Here is a 12587-nt window from a genome sequence, read left to right as displayed (position 1 = left end):
AACCTTAAGGGAAGTTAATTAAAGCCAATTACATCATTTCCTGTCATTATATGCAACAACATCATACAAAGTTACTGTACTTCTTGTTCTGCTCCTTAAAGTAATATAGATCTTGTAAAGCAAACTGCTACTGCATGGTTGTTTAATATTAAAAGGGATGTAGCAACATCATGCTTCTGAAAACACTTTTTTCTGGTCAACACCACTTTATTTCAATGATAAACCAGACACTGAGAACAGTGAGAAGACGAATTCCCTATAACTGATCAAGCAGACTAATAGTAACTATATAAATGGAACCAGCTCTTAAGAACAATTAAAAGAGAACACAATTGATTGTCAGAACACAGATTTTTGGGAGAGAAGAGTCAATATTAAGATACGTCAGTTCTTACTTCTAAGGATAGAAACAAACTGGCTTCATGGTGCTATTATCCATAGGAGGGAAGGAGTAAACCCAAATTGATCTCCATCTCTCTGCTGCCATCTACCAGTTACCCAGGTTTTTTTGCAATAGCTCTGTAGTTCATGGCAAAGAAGTGACAGCATTGTCTTCTTGGATCAGGAATAGCTACCAGTAAATGTGAACAAAATTATGCAAGAAGAATATTTCTATGACAAAGATCAGGATGATAAAATGAAGATGAAGGAATATTTTCCCACTAACAATGGATAGTTGTAAAAGCTGTGTATTTAGAAAGAAAAGGAACCCAGATGCTTTCAATAATGGATTAATAGTTACTAAAAGAACCCACCAATCAGTCCTGGATTAAATAAAGACTGACTGATCCCTTGAAGTGATGAGTAGCATGCAGAAACTAATTTGGGGGCAAGTAATGCAAATGTATGATGAAGTAGAAGTATGATTTGGAAGTAGAAGAAAGGAAAGACAACAAGTGTGGGTGGGATCAAGAGATCAGTGTTATCCCTTAGAAGAGCTACAGGTTTTCAGATCAGGTTGAGATGATGGATATTGATTCTTACAGTTGCCAATGGCTGGGCCCAACTTGATGGCATCCAAATAATTTAATCAAGTAAAAATAGACAAAGGAGTTTGAGACTTGTTACTAAATTTATTGGTTGCTTAGAGAAACCACACAGTAATTTATTTATTTATTTATTTACTGTGCTTCTAGACCGCCCCCTCTCCCAAAAGGGACTCGGGGCGGTGTACAGTCCATGCAAAGAATACATCAAAATACAATAAATAGAAAAATTAAATATGTACAGTTAAATATGGAGGAGGTTAAAAATAGAGTTAAAAGAACTGTACAGTTAGCCAGTATATATAAATATAATTTTAAAACCCCTAAGAAACACACAAATTAAATTAAAAACAATACCCCTAAAATAACCAGTTAATAGTACGTCTACCAGGAGGTAGCAGTTGTAATTATGCCAGGCCCGCTAATCGGAACAGGTGAGTCTTCAATTTTTGCCGGAAGGAGCGGAAGTCAGTGGTGGTTCTGATGTCGGGGGGGAGGTCATTCCAGAGGGTTGGGCCCATCACAGAGAAGGCCCTACTCCTTGGTGTCGCCCGCTGGCATTGCCTAGTGGACGGCACCAGGAGAAGCCCCTCCCTGTGTGAGCGAATTGGCCGCAGGGATGTGTGTGGGAGGATGCGATCCCGCAAGTAACTAGGTCCTGTGCCATGGAGCGCTTTAAAGATGGTAATCAAGACCTTGAAACGCACCCGAAAAACCACAGGTAGCCAGTGCAGCTCGCGCAGGAGAGGTGTTACGTGGGAGTACCTAGTACTCCCCATCACAGCCCGCGCGGCTGCGTTCTGAACTAACTGCAGTCTCCGGGCGCGTCCCAAGTGCAGCCCCATGTAGAGAGCGTTGCAGTAGTCCAGGCGGGACGTCACCAGCGCATGAGTGACCGTGCGCAGGGCATCCCGGTCCAGAAGGGGGCGCAATTGGCGCACCAGGTGAACCTGGTGGAACGCCCCCCTTGCCACGGCTGCCACATGGTCATCCATTGACAGCCGGGCATCAAGGAGGACGCCCAAATTGCGCGCCCGTTCCACAGGGGGCAATTGTTCGCCCCCTATGGCCAGCGATGGAATCAGCTGGCTGAACCGAGGTGCCGGTAGCCACAGCCACTCAGTCTTGGAGGGGTTGAGTTTGAGTCTGTTGTCCCCCATCCAGACCCCGACGGCTTCCAAACACCGGGACATCACTTCGACAGCCTCGTTGGGGTGGTTTGGGGTTGAAATGTACAGCTGAGTATCATCAGCGTACAGGTGGTACTCAACCCCCAAACCACGGATGATCTCACCCAGCGGCTTCACATATGTGTTGAACAGGAGAGGCGAGAGGACCGACCCCTGTGGCACCCCACAAGTGAGTGGCCTCAGGGTCGACCTCTGCCCCCCTGTCAACACACATTGCTTCCGGTCGGAGAGGTAGGAGCCGAACCATCGCAAAACGGTACCTCCGACTCCTATCCCCTCCAACCGGCGCAATAGGATACCATGGTCGATGGTATCAAAAGCCGCCGAGAGGTCTAATAGGACCAGGATAGAGGAACAACCTCTATCTCTGGCCCTCCAGAGATCATCGACCAACGCGACCAAGGCTGTCTCCGTGCTGTGCCCGGGTCGGAAGCCGGACTGGCGTGAGTCTAGATAATCGGATTCGTCAAGGTGTTGTGGAAACTGCTGCGCCACCACATTCTCGACAACCTTCGCTAAAAAGGGAAGGTTGGAGACTGGACGATAATTAGCTAGCTCCGTTGGGTCAAGTGAAGGCCTCTTAAGTAAGGGCCTCACCACCGCCTCCTTCAAGGCAGTTGGTAAGGATCCCTCACCCAATGAGGCATTCACTAGGCCCAGAAGCCAGCCTCGAGTCACCTTCCAAGATCCCAGTACCAACCAGGAGGGACACGGGTCCATTAAACATGTGGTGGGTCGCAGCCGTCCACGCAACCTGTCCAAATCTTCGGGGGCAACAGAATCAAACTCCTCCCAGAATGGTCTCACAGGACTCACTGTTGACGGCCCGTCTGGTCCACTGAAGGGGGCCCATCCGCTCCGGATCTGAGCGACTTTGTCCTGCAGATATTCCCCAAATTCCTCTGCTCTGCCCTGCAAGGGTGCCCCCTGCGTCCTCTGCGATAAGAGGGAGCGGGTCACCCTAAACAGGGCGGCAGGGTGGTTATCAGCGGACGCAATAAGAGTGGCACAATATCTACGTTTGGCCGCTCTCAATGCCACAAGGTAGGTCCGTAAATAGGCTCTTACCTGTGTTCAATCAGATTCGGAGTGTGAGGACCTCCACCTGCTCTCTAGACGTCTCCTATGGCACTTCATCACCCTCAACTCCTCGGTATACCAAGGAGCTCGGGTGGGTCGCTGCCACAGGAGAGATCGCAAAGGCGCAACCCGGTCTAAGGCCCTAAGTAATGTAGCTGATCAGGACTGTGTTCTAATTAGGCAAAGCTTGCTGAACCAATGAAGTAAACATTAAACAGCATATGAGCTAGGTTAACAGAAATGATTTAAACATAATCAGTTCACATTTTTCTATGAAATACAAGAATCCAAAATTTAATTAGGCATTTTTTTTGTTTTTTGGCTTTTTTTTACTGCTAGCTGCCTTGAGTATTATTCATTGGTAAGAATGGAGGTATACATCAAATAAATAAGAAAGAAACATAGTATTTTTTATTATATTTCACTCAGCACTAATAGGTTTTAGATGCACAATAATTTTGTCTACAAATATAAACTATACTGGATTAGGCCAGCGTCCATTGTAATCTAGCATTTTGTTTCTCATATTAATCAATAGGTTCCTTCTTGGTTCTTTGCAAGCAGGAAATGAAGACTTCTGCCATTTACCAGGACATACATTATTACAAAAGAAAATATAAGTTACAAGGGCTGCATTTCTTAGTGAGTGGGATTCTACTGAACGAACCTTCCTTCTAGTACAGCAGAAGGTAAAGCATTGTAATGAGAAAAAGTAAACACTCTGCAGTGTGCTGGATAAATAAGGATGAATAAGCTGTTGGAAATATAAAGTAGTTTTGGAATGAAACCTACTACTGGGTGATTGGCTAAAGTGCGCAAATCCCTCTGCCACATGATATTGAAAACTTTCCAAGAGCTTTTTCATGGCAGATTTCTTTAAATCCAGGGAAAGTAGAAAAAAGACAGGCTGTAACCACACAAGTCAGCTAAGAGTTTTCACTTTCCACCTTGATGAAAATTCATCAAGGAAAATTAACAGGGTCAGTGAGCCATTAGAGAACAAAAAGTTAAAGCTCATAAAAGAGGAGGCAACTGTGGCCTCTCGCCTCCAAAAGCTTTCCATGCAGATTAAGGCATTTGAGACCCAGCATGGGGGCTTGGAAAAGTGCTCATAAAAACTTAAGACTGAACAATGTCTTGGGGCTTGTAGTTCACTGTAAATGTGCATAGGAGGACTGTAGGACATGTGGGATATAATTTTAGCTTTTAAAAACTCAGCGGTGGCAAGCATGCATCTACCCACTTTACAATGGAAAAAGCCTAGAATTGCCTTAACACTGCTGTTAGCTTTGGCAAAGATGGATCTGATTTGTTCCTTCTAGCTTCTGGAAGTTGGGAAATTATGCCAAAGATATTTAAAAACCGGAACTTGTTCAGATTGATTATTTCTGATTTACCACTGAGGTTAATGCAACTAGGTCTCCCAAGAAGAGGATAGTGGTGGTTTTGGAGTCATTGAGTGTAATGAAGCACAATATTCCATTAAAGCTTGTAGAATTCTCCTAAGCCCACTTGGATAAATGACAGAAATGCTGAATCACTGGCATATAGCAGCACTGCCCAATACTTGTCACTAATTGAGGGTGGAGAAGGGGTATCCACAGGGATGGTGTTAAAAAACTCAAGATAGCTGTCACACCCATGCAATCCAAAGCCCTGTTCCCTTTTTACATGCATTCCAAGTTATGGTTTATCTACATTTACATGTATGTATGTAAAAAGGGTGGATCTCTGATTGTATAGTTGAGGCTGCAATCTTGATTTTTGTCTATCTCAGTGATCCAGGTCATGCTTGTCCCAAAGGTACTTTTTGAAGAAGCAGTTGGACTTTGTTTTTATTTGAAGACCTTTCGCTTCTTATTCAAGAAGCTTCTTGGATAAAAAGCGAAAAGTCTTAGAAGAAAAGCAAGTCTAGTTGCCTCTTGAAAAAGCATCTTTGGGACATCTTGATTTTTCCAGTCTGATCAGAGGATCTCTCTGGATAGAAGAAAAGAAATATGACCTGTTTTTAATATATTCCTAAGAAACACAATTTCTAAGTTCAAGAAAATTGCTCCCTTTGGACATCCCCCACCACCACCAATATTTTGCCATTTGGTAATGTACTCTGGAGATTGTAATCCACATTCCTTTCTACTTAAATTAACATTATTTAGAGATGTAATCTCTCTCGTTCTCTCTTTGTATATTTGTCCTAAAAACATAAACTATATTCAATAGATTGAATGTTCCTTGACAATTGCTATTAATACTTAAAAAGAGTGGATGATTTTTTTTCATCTGGATAACTTTGTCACCAATGCAAAAGGTTATCAACTTGGACTCAGCAAGTTATGTGTATTCCTACTATTTCATCTAAGCCAGGGGTGTTAAACTCGTGGATCACGTACCCTTCACTAAACAGGAGACCGGCCCACCCCCGGTTTAGCAAAGGGGGGGGGGGAATTGCAATACAACAGGTGATGACGTGATGCCACTTTGTTTGACACCCTTCTCTAAGCAATGCACCTTCCAAATCAGTCAGTTCTTCTGAACTCTATTATCAATAATAATGTTTGTTCAATTATTGATTCTGTTTTTTTAAAAAATAGACTATTAGGAGTTCTGAACATTCAACTCCTGGAAAGGCAGATATACTCATTACATGTTGGAACCCATTTCTAATGATCTTTTGCAAGGAAGCTATTTTATTCTGGAAGTACCCTCCAATATTAGATGGATATCATATATTAAGTGAGTAGAAAGTGAAAATGATAACCAAATACCATTATGGTTAAGTCTGAATAAGAATTATTCAAGAAACTGAGAACCCACAGCTCAAAATCTTTTCATCACTATTCAAAATCCTTCACAACACTCTATAAAAGATTTCAGAAGAATGCCTGGTGCTTCAAAATGCTTATTCCCTCAGGAGGCACTGAACTGTACAATGTTTTCTTTTCCTTGCAACCTTTTCATAACTCAAAACAATAAACCTTAAAGAATCTTTTATAGGCTTTACATTAACACCTCATAATGTGTGGGAAGCATATTAGCAGCCAGCACAAGCATTAAATGATTTCTGGGTAATCCTTCACAACAAAGTTTAACTATTGAAATCATTTTGGCAACTTTCTATTAGAAAAGTGAACTGAAGGTATCCTAATCATCAGTTATTTAGCTTAATAAATATCAATTAAATGCCACACAGAGAAGAACTCCAAAATAAAAGTGTGATCACTCACAAATCTCTCTCATACCTGTGAATATTTTGAGAGGAAAAGCTTTTTGAACCTGTCAGAGAGAAGGCGCCCAAAAAATGGCTCTGGCTTTTCTAGAGGATCCAGAACCCAGATGCTGGCTCCACCCCATCCAGAAACTAGCAACTGATTTTTTCTGGATGATCACTATCATGTCAGTTTATACATCACAGTCTAAGATTGATTTGAGAAGTTTGCACCCAAAGCATGTTCTCCCAGCAAGTCCCACTCAAATCCATGAGTTTTAGAAAGCTGACAGTTGCAACTAACAATGACTCTGAGGTAAACACAGTGAAACAAGTTTTTTTCAATTATTTGAGATTACATGCATTATCAAAACATTCATGTTTAAACTGCATCAATGGTACTTTTTCAGTTTGATGCAATGCATGTTTTACTTGAAAAGAAATCTCACTCAGCACAACGAGCCCTTGGTAGAAATATAAATAATTATTCAACAGTGATATTATGCAAAATTACATTCAATCCCTTTATTAAAACTAAGCAATAATGAGGGAATGTATTCACTTAAAACAACTTCTCTTGTTTTGCAAACTTGTTTCCAATGTTCATTTTTTTACTCACAAGATGGCAGTGTAAAATTATCCCTATAATAAATTAGTTGGCAAACCATTATACAATTAGTTTCTTTCAGAAATATTCAAGCATGTATGCAAAATGGCAATTGGCACTGGCTAAAATTTTCTGAACCGCACTCTTTAAAATAGAGTCATATAAAAAGCCTTCCTCTATGATTTCTTAGGTTTGGAAAGTGATATTGATGTAACTAATGAAGTCACAAGAAGAAGATTATAGTCTCTATAATAGGACAGGGGTCATTACGAAACAAATGCTCCATGGAAGAGCTCTAATTTAACTAGATCTCTCTCCAATAATAAGAGGCATTTATGAACAAAATGCATGAAATTAGGGATGTAAACAGAAAAAGCAAATAATGTAAGCTCTGGTTCATAAAGTTCATTGACCAAAAAGAAGCAAGCAGTTCAAGGAACAAAGAGTTTAAGAGATATTCTGGCATTTACTTTCTATTGCCAAACCTGTTACTCCGCAATCCAAGCAAAACTCCTTAAGAGACAGTGTTGTAAGTACCTCTTATGGAAACAATTGTCTTTAATACACCAAAGCTGTAGTCCATAATGCATGGGGTATTATGGGGTGGGGGAGACTTAAAGGGTAATTTTAAAGTAAGGGCCTTTCCTATGCTCATAGAAAGCCTTACCTTAGGTAAACAATGGGTCGCATTCTATTCACCAACTCAACAAAGGAGCTTTGCTTTGCAACTGACAAAAAAAAACCCAACAACGCGAAGTGATAAAGAAGAAAATGAGTTGTTTTATTAACTTTGATTGTATTTGAATGCACGTTTTAAGAATACGCGGAGCCTTTTCAGGGGAAAACTGCAACGGGAGAGAGCGTCCTCAGCGCTTTGCCATGGCCCTTTCAGTGCTTCGATCGGATCTAATTAGCAAAGAATTAGAATCAGTATTGACCAGGCTGCGCCTCTTGACGGGAGATTTAAAAGTAACGGAGCACCCCATTTTAGGGCTTTGGGCTTCTGCTGCACGGCGCCAAACGAGAGCGTGTCCTTGCTGCCGAAAAAACTGGCATTAGGTTGGACTGAAGGAGACCCAGAAGAACAAGTTCCAAGGTTTTTTTTTTCCATCAGTGGACTGCTTATGGTTCAAGCTAGTAGTTCTTTGGCATGAGCAACCGACGGAGCCTTGCGGGACTCTCAACTTTCTTTTAAAAAATCCCCAGCACTAAGCTATTCAAGGGACCTCACCCCCCCCCCCCAAATGTACCTTAAAACAAGAAGCGGGTTCTACTTCCGAACCTTCGAAGAGCCACAGAAAAGAAGCAATGATTTATTCGACAACTCCGCGTCTTTCTCTCTCATCGATTACGATTGTTTTGCAAGAGGAAAGTTGTTTTCAGAACTTTCTCTGCTTATTGCAACCAGAGTAAGAGGTCTAAGCTTTGGGTGAGGGTTGCCACCCACTCCTCCCTCCGAAAAACAACACCAGGCGGAAAGCGAATGCGGAGGGGACGGACGGACGACAGAGAGGCTGGAAATCTCTGACAAGAAGAATGTAAACAAACGCGCGCGGCTTCCCCAGTAGGACCAGCTAAGCCACGCACCTTGCGCCTGTGTTTCCATCGTCCCGCCGGCACTTCACCGGCAGCGCTTTGCCACGGAGAAGACCCAGCGGAGGGATCCGCTTCTAAAACGCGCCCGCTTCAACGCCGCGATTGCTGCTTCTGGTGATCATCTGCGGCTCCGGCTTCGGCGCGTTTGCCCGTGCTATGAGGCAGCGCCACCTGTCGGCCTTTTGCCCGCTCCGCCACAAGACCTCTGGGATTTTATTGTTTTTTTTTTCCTGTGCGGACGCTTTTTGGGGGGGGGGGGGCAGAGGAAATCGTCACGCGTTTCTCGAAAGCAAATCTGTTTTTCTTCCTTTACCCGATGCCGGATTTAGGCATGAACTAAGCAAACTGCAATTTAGGATGTTGCAATCTGAAGGGCCTCACAACATTTCAATGTTGAGTTGGGGTTTTTGTTTGGCTTGTACAATGTCGCGTGGCTTTTTAGGTGTACTGCAATAAATATTTTGAGACCAAATTCTCTCTTGATTTCGAGATTACAACGAACAGAACTTTTGAGAGCAGATCCCAGAAAAAAATTGTATTTTTCACATTAGGTACATGTTTTCAATTGGGGGGGGGGATGACAAGTTCTAGTTTGACACACACATTTATGGTGTGACTTTTTTAACAAGGGGCTCACCAAATCTAAATTCAACACTGCCTTTACCTACTCAAGAGCTTAGTGAGCAGTTTTGTTCCATGGAGCTTTCTCTTGCTCAGTTATATGAATTGCTACTGCTATTTCAATCTTAAATCTGTTAGGCAGTTTGAAGTTTTATTTGCTGCTGCTGCTGTTGTTTGCATGTAGTTACCTCCTTGCTCTGTGGCAGTTCTTCAGCAAAAATACCCAAATGTTATTGCCTTGCCTTTTCATAAATTGTATATCTAAGCTCTTTCTAGAAATCAATTTCTATCTAGGCCATTGGGATTCAGCAGCTGAACAGAATATAAGGAACAGATGTTCATACATGCAGTAAGTATTAAATGATTAATTAGGTAGCTTATTAATACTAAATCATACTAAAACATGGTTCACAAAACTACAGTGGCTGGATTGATGGATCATGCTAACGCCCAAACAAGTATGCTATATTACAGTTTACTAAATATAAACTATAGTGTAGTATTGGTAGTACATAGTTAACTGTATTGGTATCTTGTAAGTATAGCATAAGTGTTTGCCTTAAATATGGCCTCTAACTTCTTTTGTACAGTCAAATACTTTTAAAGCTAAGATCAAGTAGGTTAAAGAACAAGTTACAAACTTTATATGGTGTCATAATTTTTCTTTTCATAGCTTCTTTTTTTCTAAGCTAGCCAATGTTCTTCACTTTAGGCATCTGAAATGGTTAGCTTTAAATCTGAATTTACCTATGAATTATGAATGGCTTTCTTGGATGAGTGGACCCTTTTTATAGTTAGTAGTTTCCTCTGTGCCACAAAAGAGAAATGATGTGCAAATTATTTTAGAAAGAAAGGTTGTGGATGTTTCCCATACTTAGAAATGAGATGCAAATTACCAACTGTGGAAGATTCATTGAAAACGTGATTGCAACATAGTGCAAAGACTTAGAAATTTATTTAGAAACATAACACACAGAAACAAAGGCAACTTAAAAATAACAAGAGAGCAGAAGACAAGAACAAAAGAATTGGACCAACACAACACAATTATTTTTGCCAAAGGCCCAAATAAACAGTCAGGTCTTCAAAGCTCTTTAAAACCCTAGCAGTGTGGCAGCCATCTGGATACTAAGGACCATACTTTGACATGTTTTGAACAATGCAGTATAAATCTTTATTTATTTTAAAGAAGTACAAACAGAAAATATCTGATCAACCTGTATGCTACACCATATATACTGTATTTTTCGGGAGTCTGACGCACCGGAATATAAGATGCACCAAGGTTTTGAAGAGGCATTTTTTTTAAAAAAGTAGGTAGGTAGATAGAGGGATAGAGAGAAATACAGTAGATAGGTAGGGAGAGAGAGTAGTTAGGTAGGTAGGTAGATAAAGGGATAGAGAGAGAGAGAAATAGAGATAAAGAGAGATAGAGTGTAGGTAGGTAGGTAGGTAGAGGAATAGAGAGAGAAATAGAAAGAGAGAGAAATACAGTGGATAGATAGGGAGAGAGAGAGTAGGGAGGGAGGGAGGGAGAGAGATAGCGAGATAGAGAGAAATAGAGAGGTAGGTGTTTCTGCTGGCACAGCACTTGATCAATGTAATTCTCATCAATCAGTTAAAGAGCTTTCCAAAAAGAAAAAAAAGTGTTTGCACTCTGCAAACCTTCCAAAAACGCCCCCCCCCCTTTTAAAAAAAGGCATGAATAGCCTTGGAGGGGCTTGCAGAGTGCTGGGGGTTGGGATAGCCAAAAATGAGCAAAAATGGCCTGTTTTTCACGAAAGCATGCATAGCCTTATGGAGGTTTATAGAGTGCTGCTGGGGGCTCATTTCTGCCCTCCCCAGCCCCCAGGAGCTCTCTGAAAGCCTCCATAAGGGTATGCACGACCAATTTGGTGAAGGGACAAGGCTTTGGGAGGCAAAAAATGCTGTATTCAGTGATTTTCAGTTTCTTTTTAGAGGAAAAAAGGTGCGTCTTATACTCCGAAAAAATACGGTATATGCGTGATGTGTGATTATATACACACACACACACACATACATACTGTATTGCAAGAAGTGCAAAACATCTTCAACGAAAGAAATCACCATCACTATAAAAAAGAATCTCAACATGATACACTTAAGACCAGATAACACACAATCATTTAATCAAAGGTTAGTCCAGACAAGAAGCATACCCAGAAATACTAACTCCATCTTTACTGTAATGTTACATTTACAGAATCTTGTTAATCTGAACATATATCACCCCTCCTTCTCTTTACATCTAAACAAACTAGAAAGAATCCCTTCTAAAATTTGCCATGCCCCTGTGCTAAGGATATGTAAAGCTTTCTGATTTTTGGATGTTCTAATATATTACCATATTGTTTCTTAATGTGAACTTCTTGGAAGCAGACTATGTCCATACTCAGTCTTTGTAGTTTTATCACGTTTGTTTACTTTTTGCAGGGGAGTTCAATCCATTAATATTGATTGAGAGCACCTCGATTTCCTTACCCATCTTGTTATTTATATATAGGTCTCAGTCCTTGTCTCTCTCTGTATTTTTTTTTTGTTCTTGCATCCTCTCATTCAACTCATTCCTTTTCCAGTCTTGTTCTTTCTTCTCGATCTGCTTCTTTTTCTTCTGGTTGCTATCCTCTTGATTCCTTACTTTCTATTTGTTCCCTACTCTTTTGCTCTTCATCTGTGGTAAAGTGATGCTCAAAAAATGTGTATGTTTTTTCGAGTGTATCAATCTTAATTGTTTTGTCCTGCCATGTAACCATAATTCCTTCCGGGATGAGCCATCTAAACATCACGTTGTACTTAATCAGTTGCGAGGTTAGAAATTGACAATGTCTTATTTGTTCCCTGATGCTCCTGGGTATCTGCCTTAGAGTTTGTTTCTCTCCCTTTATATATCATAGATTCATCCCTTGTTCTTTTATATACTTCAACTCTTGTTGGTGAACCTCACAACTCTCTTGGCAATCTGTGTCTTCTGTAGTTTGTATGTATTTTGTATATCTCATCAATATCTCCTTGCATATCACATTAATGTTTCTGTAGCGTATCTGCTAGTAGTTCTGTCATAATCCTAACAAGATCCTCTTCCTTGTCTTTGATTATATTCTGGAACCTTAGGAAGAAGGCTGCCTTTTCCATTTCTAGAAAGACGATGGTCTCTTCCCTATTGGCAGGGATGAGTTTTTGTTCCATTGCTTCCATTTTTATTTCTGCTCCGCTTTTATTTCCACCGTTTGTATTATCTGTTCAATCTTGATTATTGTTTGTTGAGTATTTCCTATTTTATC

The 12587-nt window shown here is 40.9% G+C and overlaps 1 protein-coding gene across 3 annotated transcripts in view; it reads right to left on the bottom strand.

Annotated features, from left to right (window-relative positions):
- The window catches only part of TPD52L1 (TPD52 like 1), a 28322-nt gene extending 19490 nt beyond the window's left edge, over positions 1-8832 (bottom strand). For all 3 annotated transcript variants that reach the window (XM_081945591.1, XM_081945592.1, XM_081945593.1), the window contains exon 1: positions 8656-8832. In XM_081945591.1, coding sequence (XP_081801717.1) covers positions 8656-8674 — 19 coding nt within the window. In that variant the 5' untranslated portion in view covers positions 8675-8832. The remainder of the gene's footprint in view (positions 1-8655) is intronic.
- Between the last annotated feature and the right edge of the window lie 3755 nt (positions 8833-12587).

This window comes from Natrix helvetica, assembly GCF_964273705.1.
Source record: "Natrix helvetica genome assembly, chromosome: 2".
NCBI lineage: Eukaryota > Metazoa > Chordata > Lepidosauria > Squamata > Natricidae > Natrix > Natrix helvetica.
This window is presented reverse-complemented; position numbering and strand designations above follow the sequence as displayed.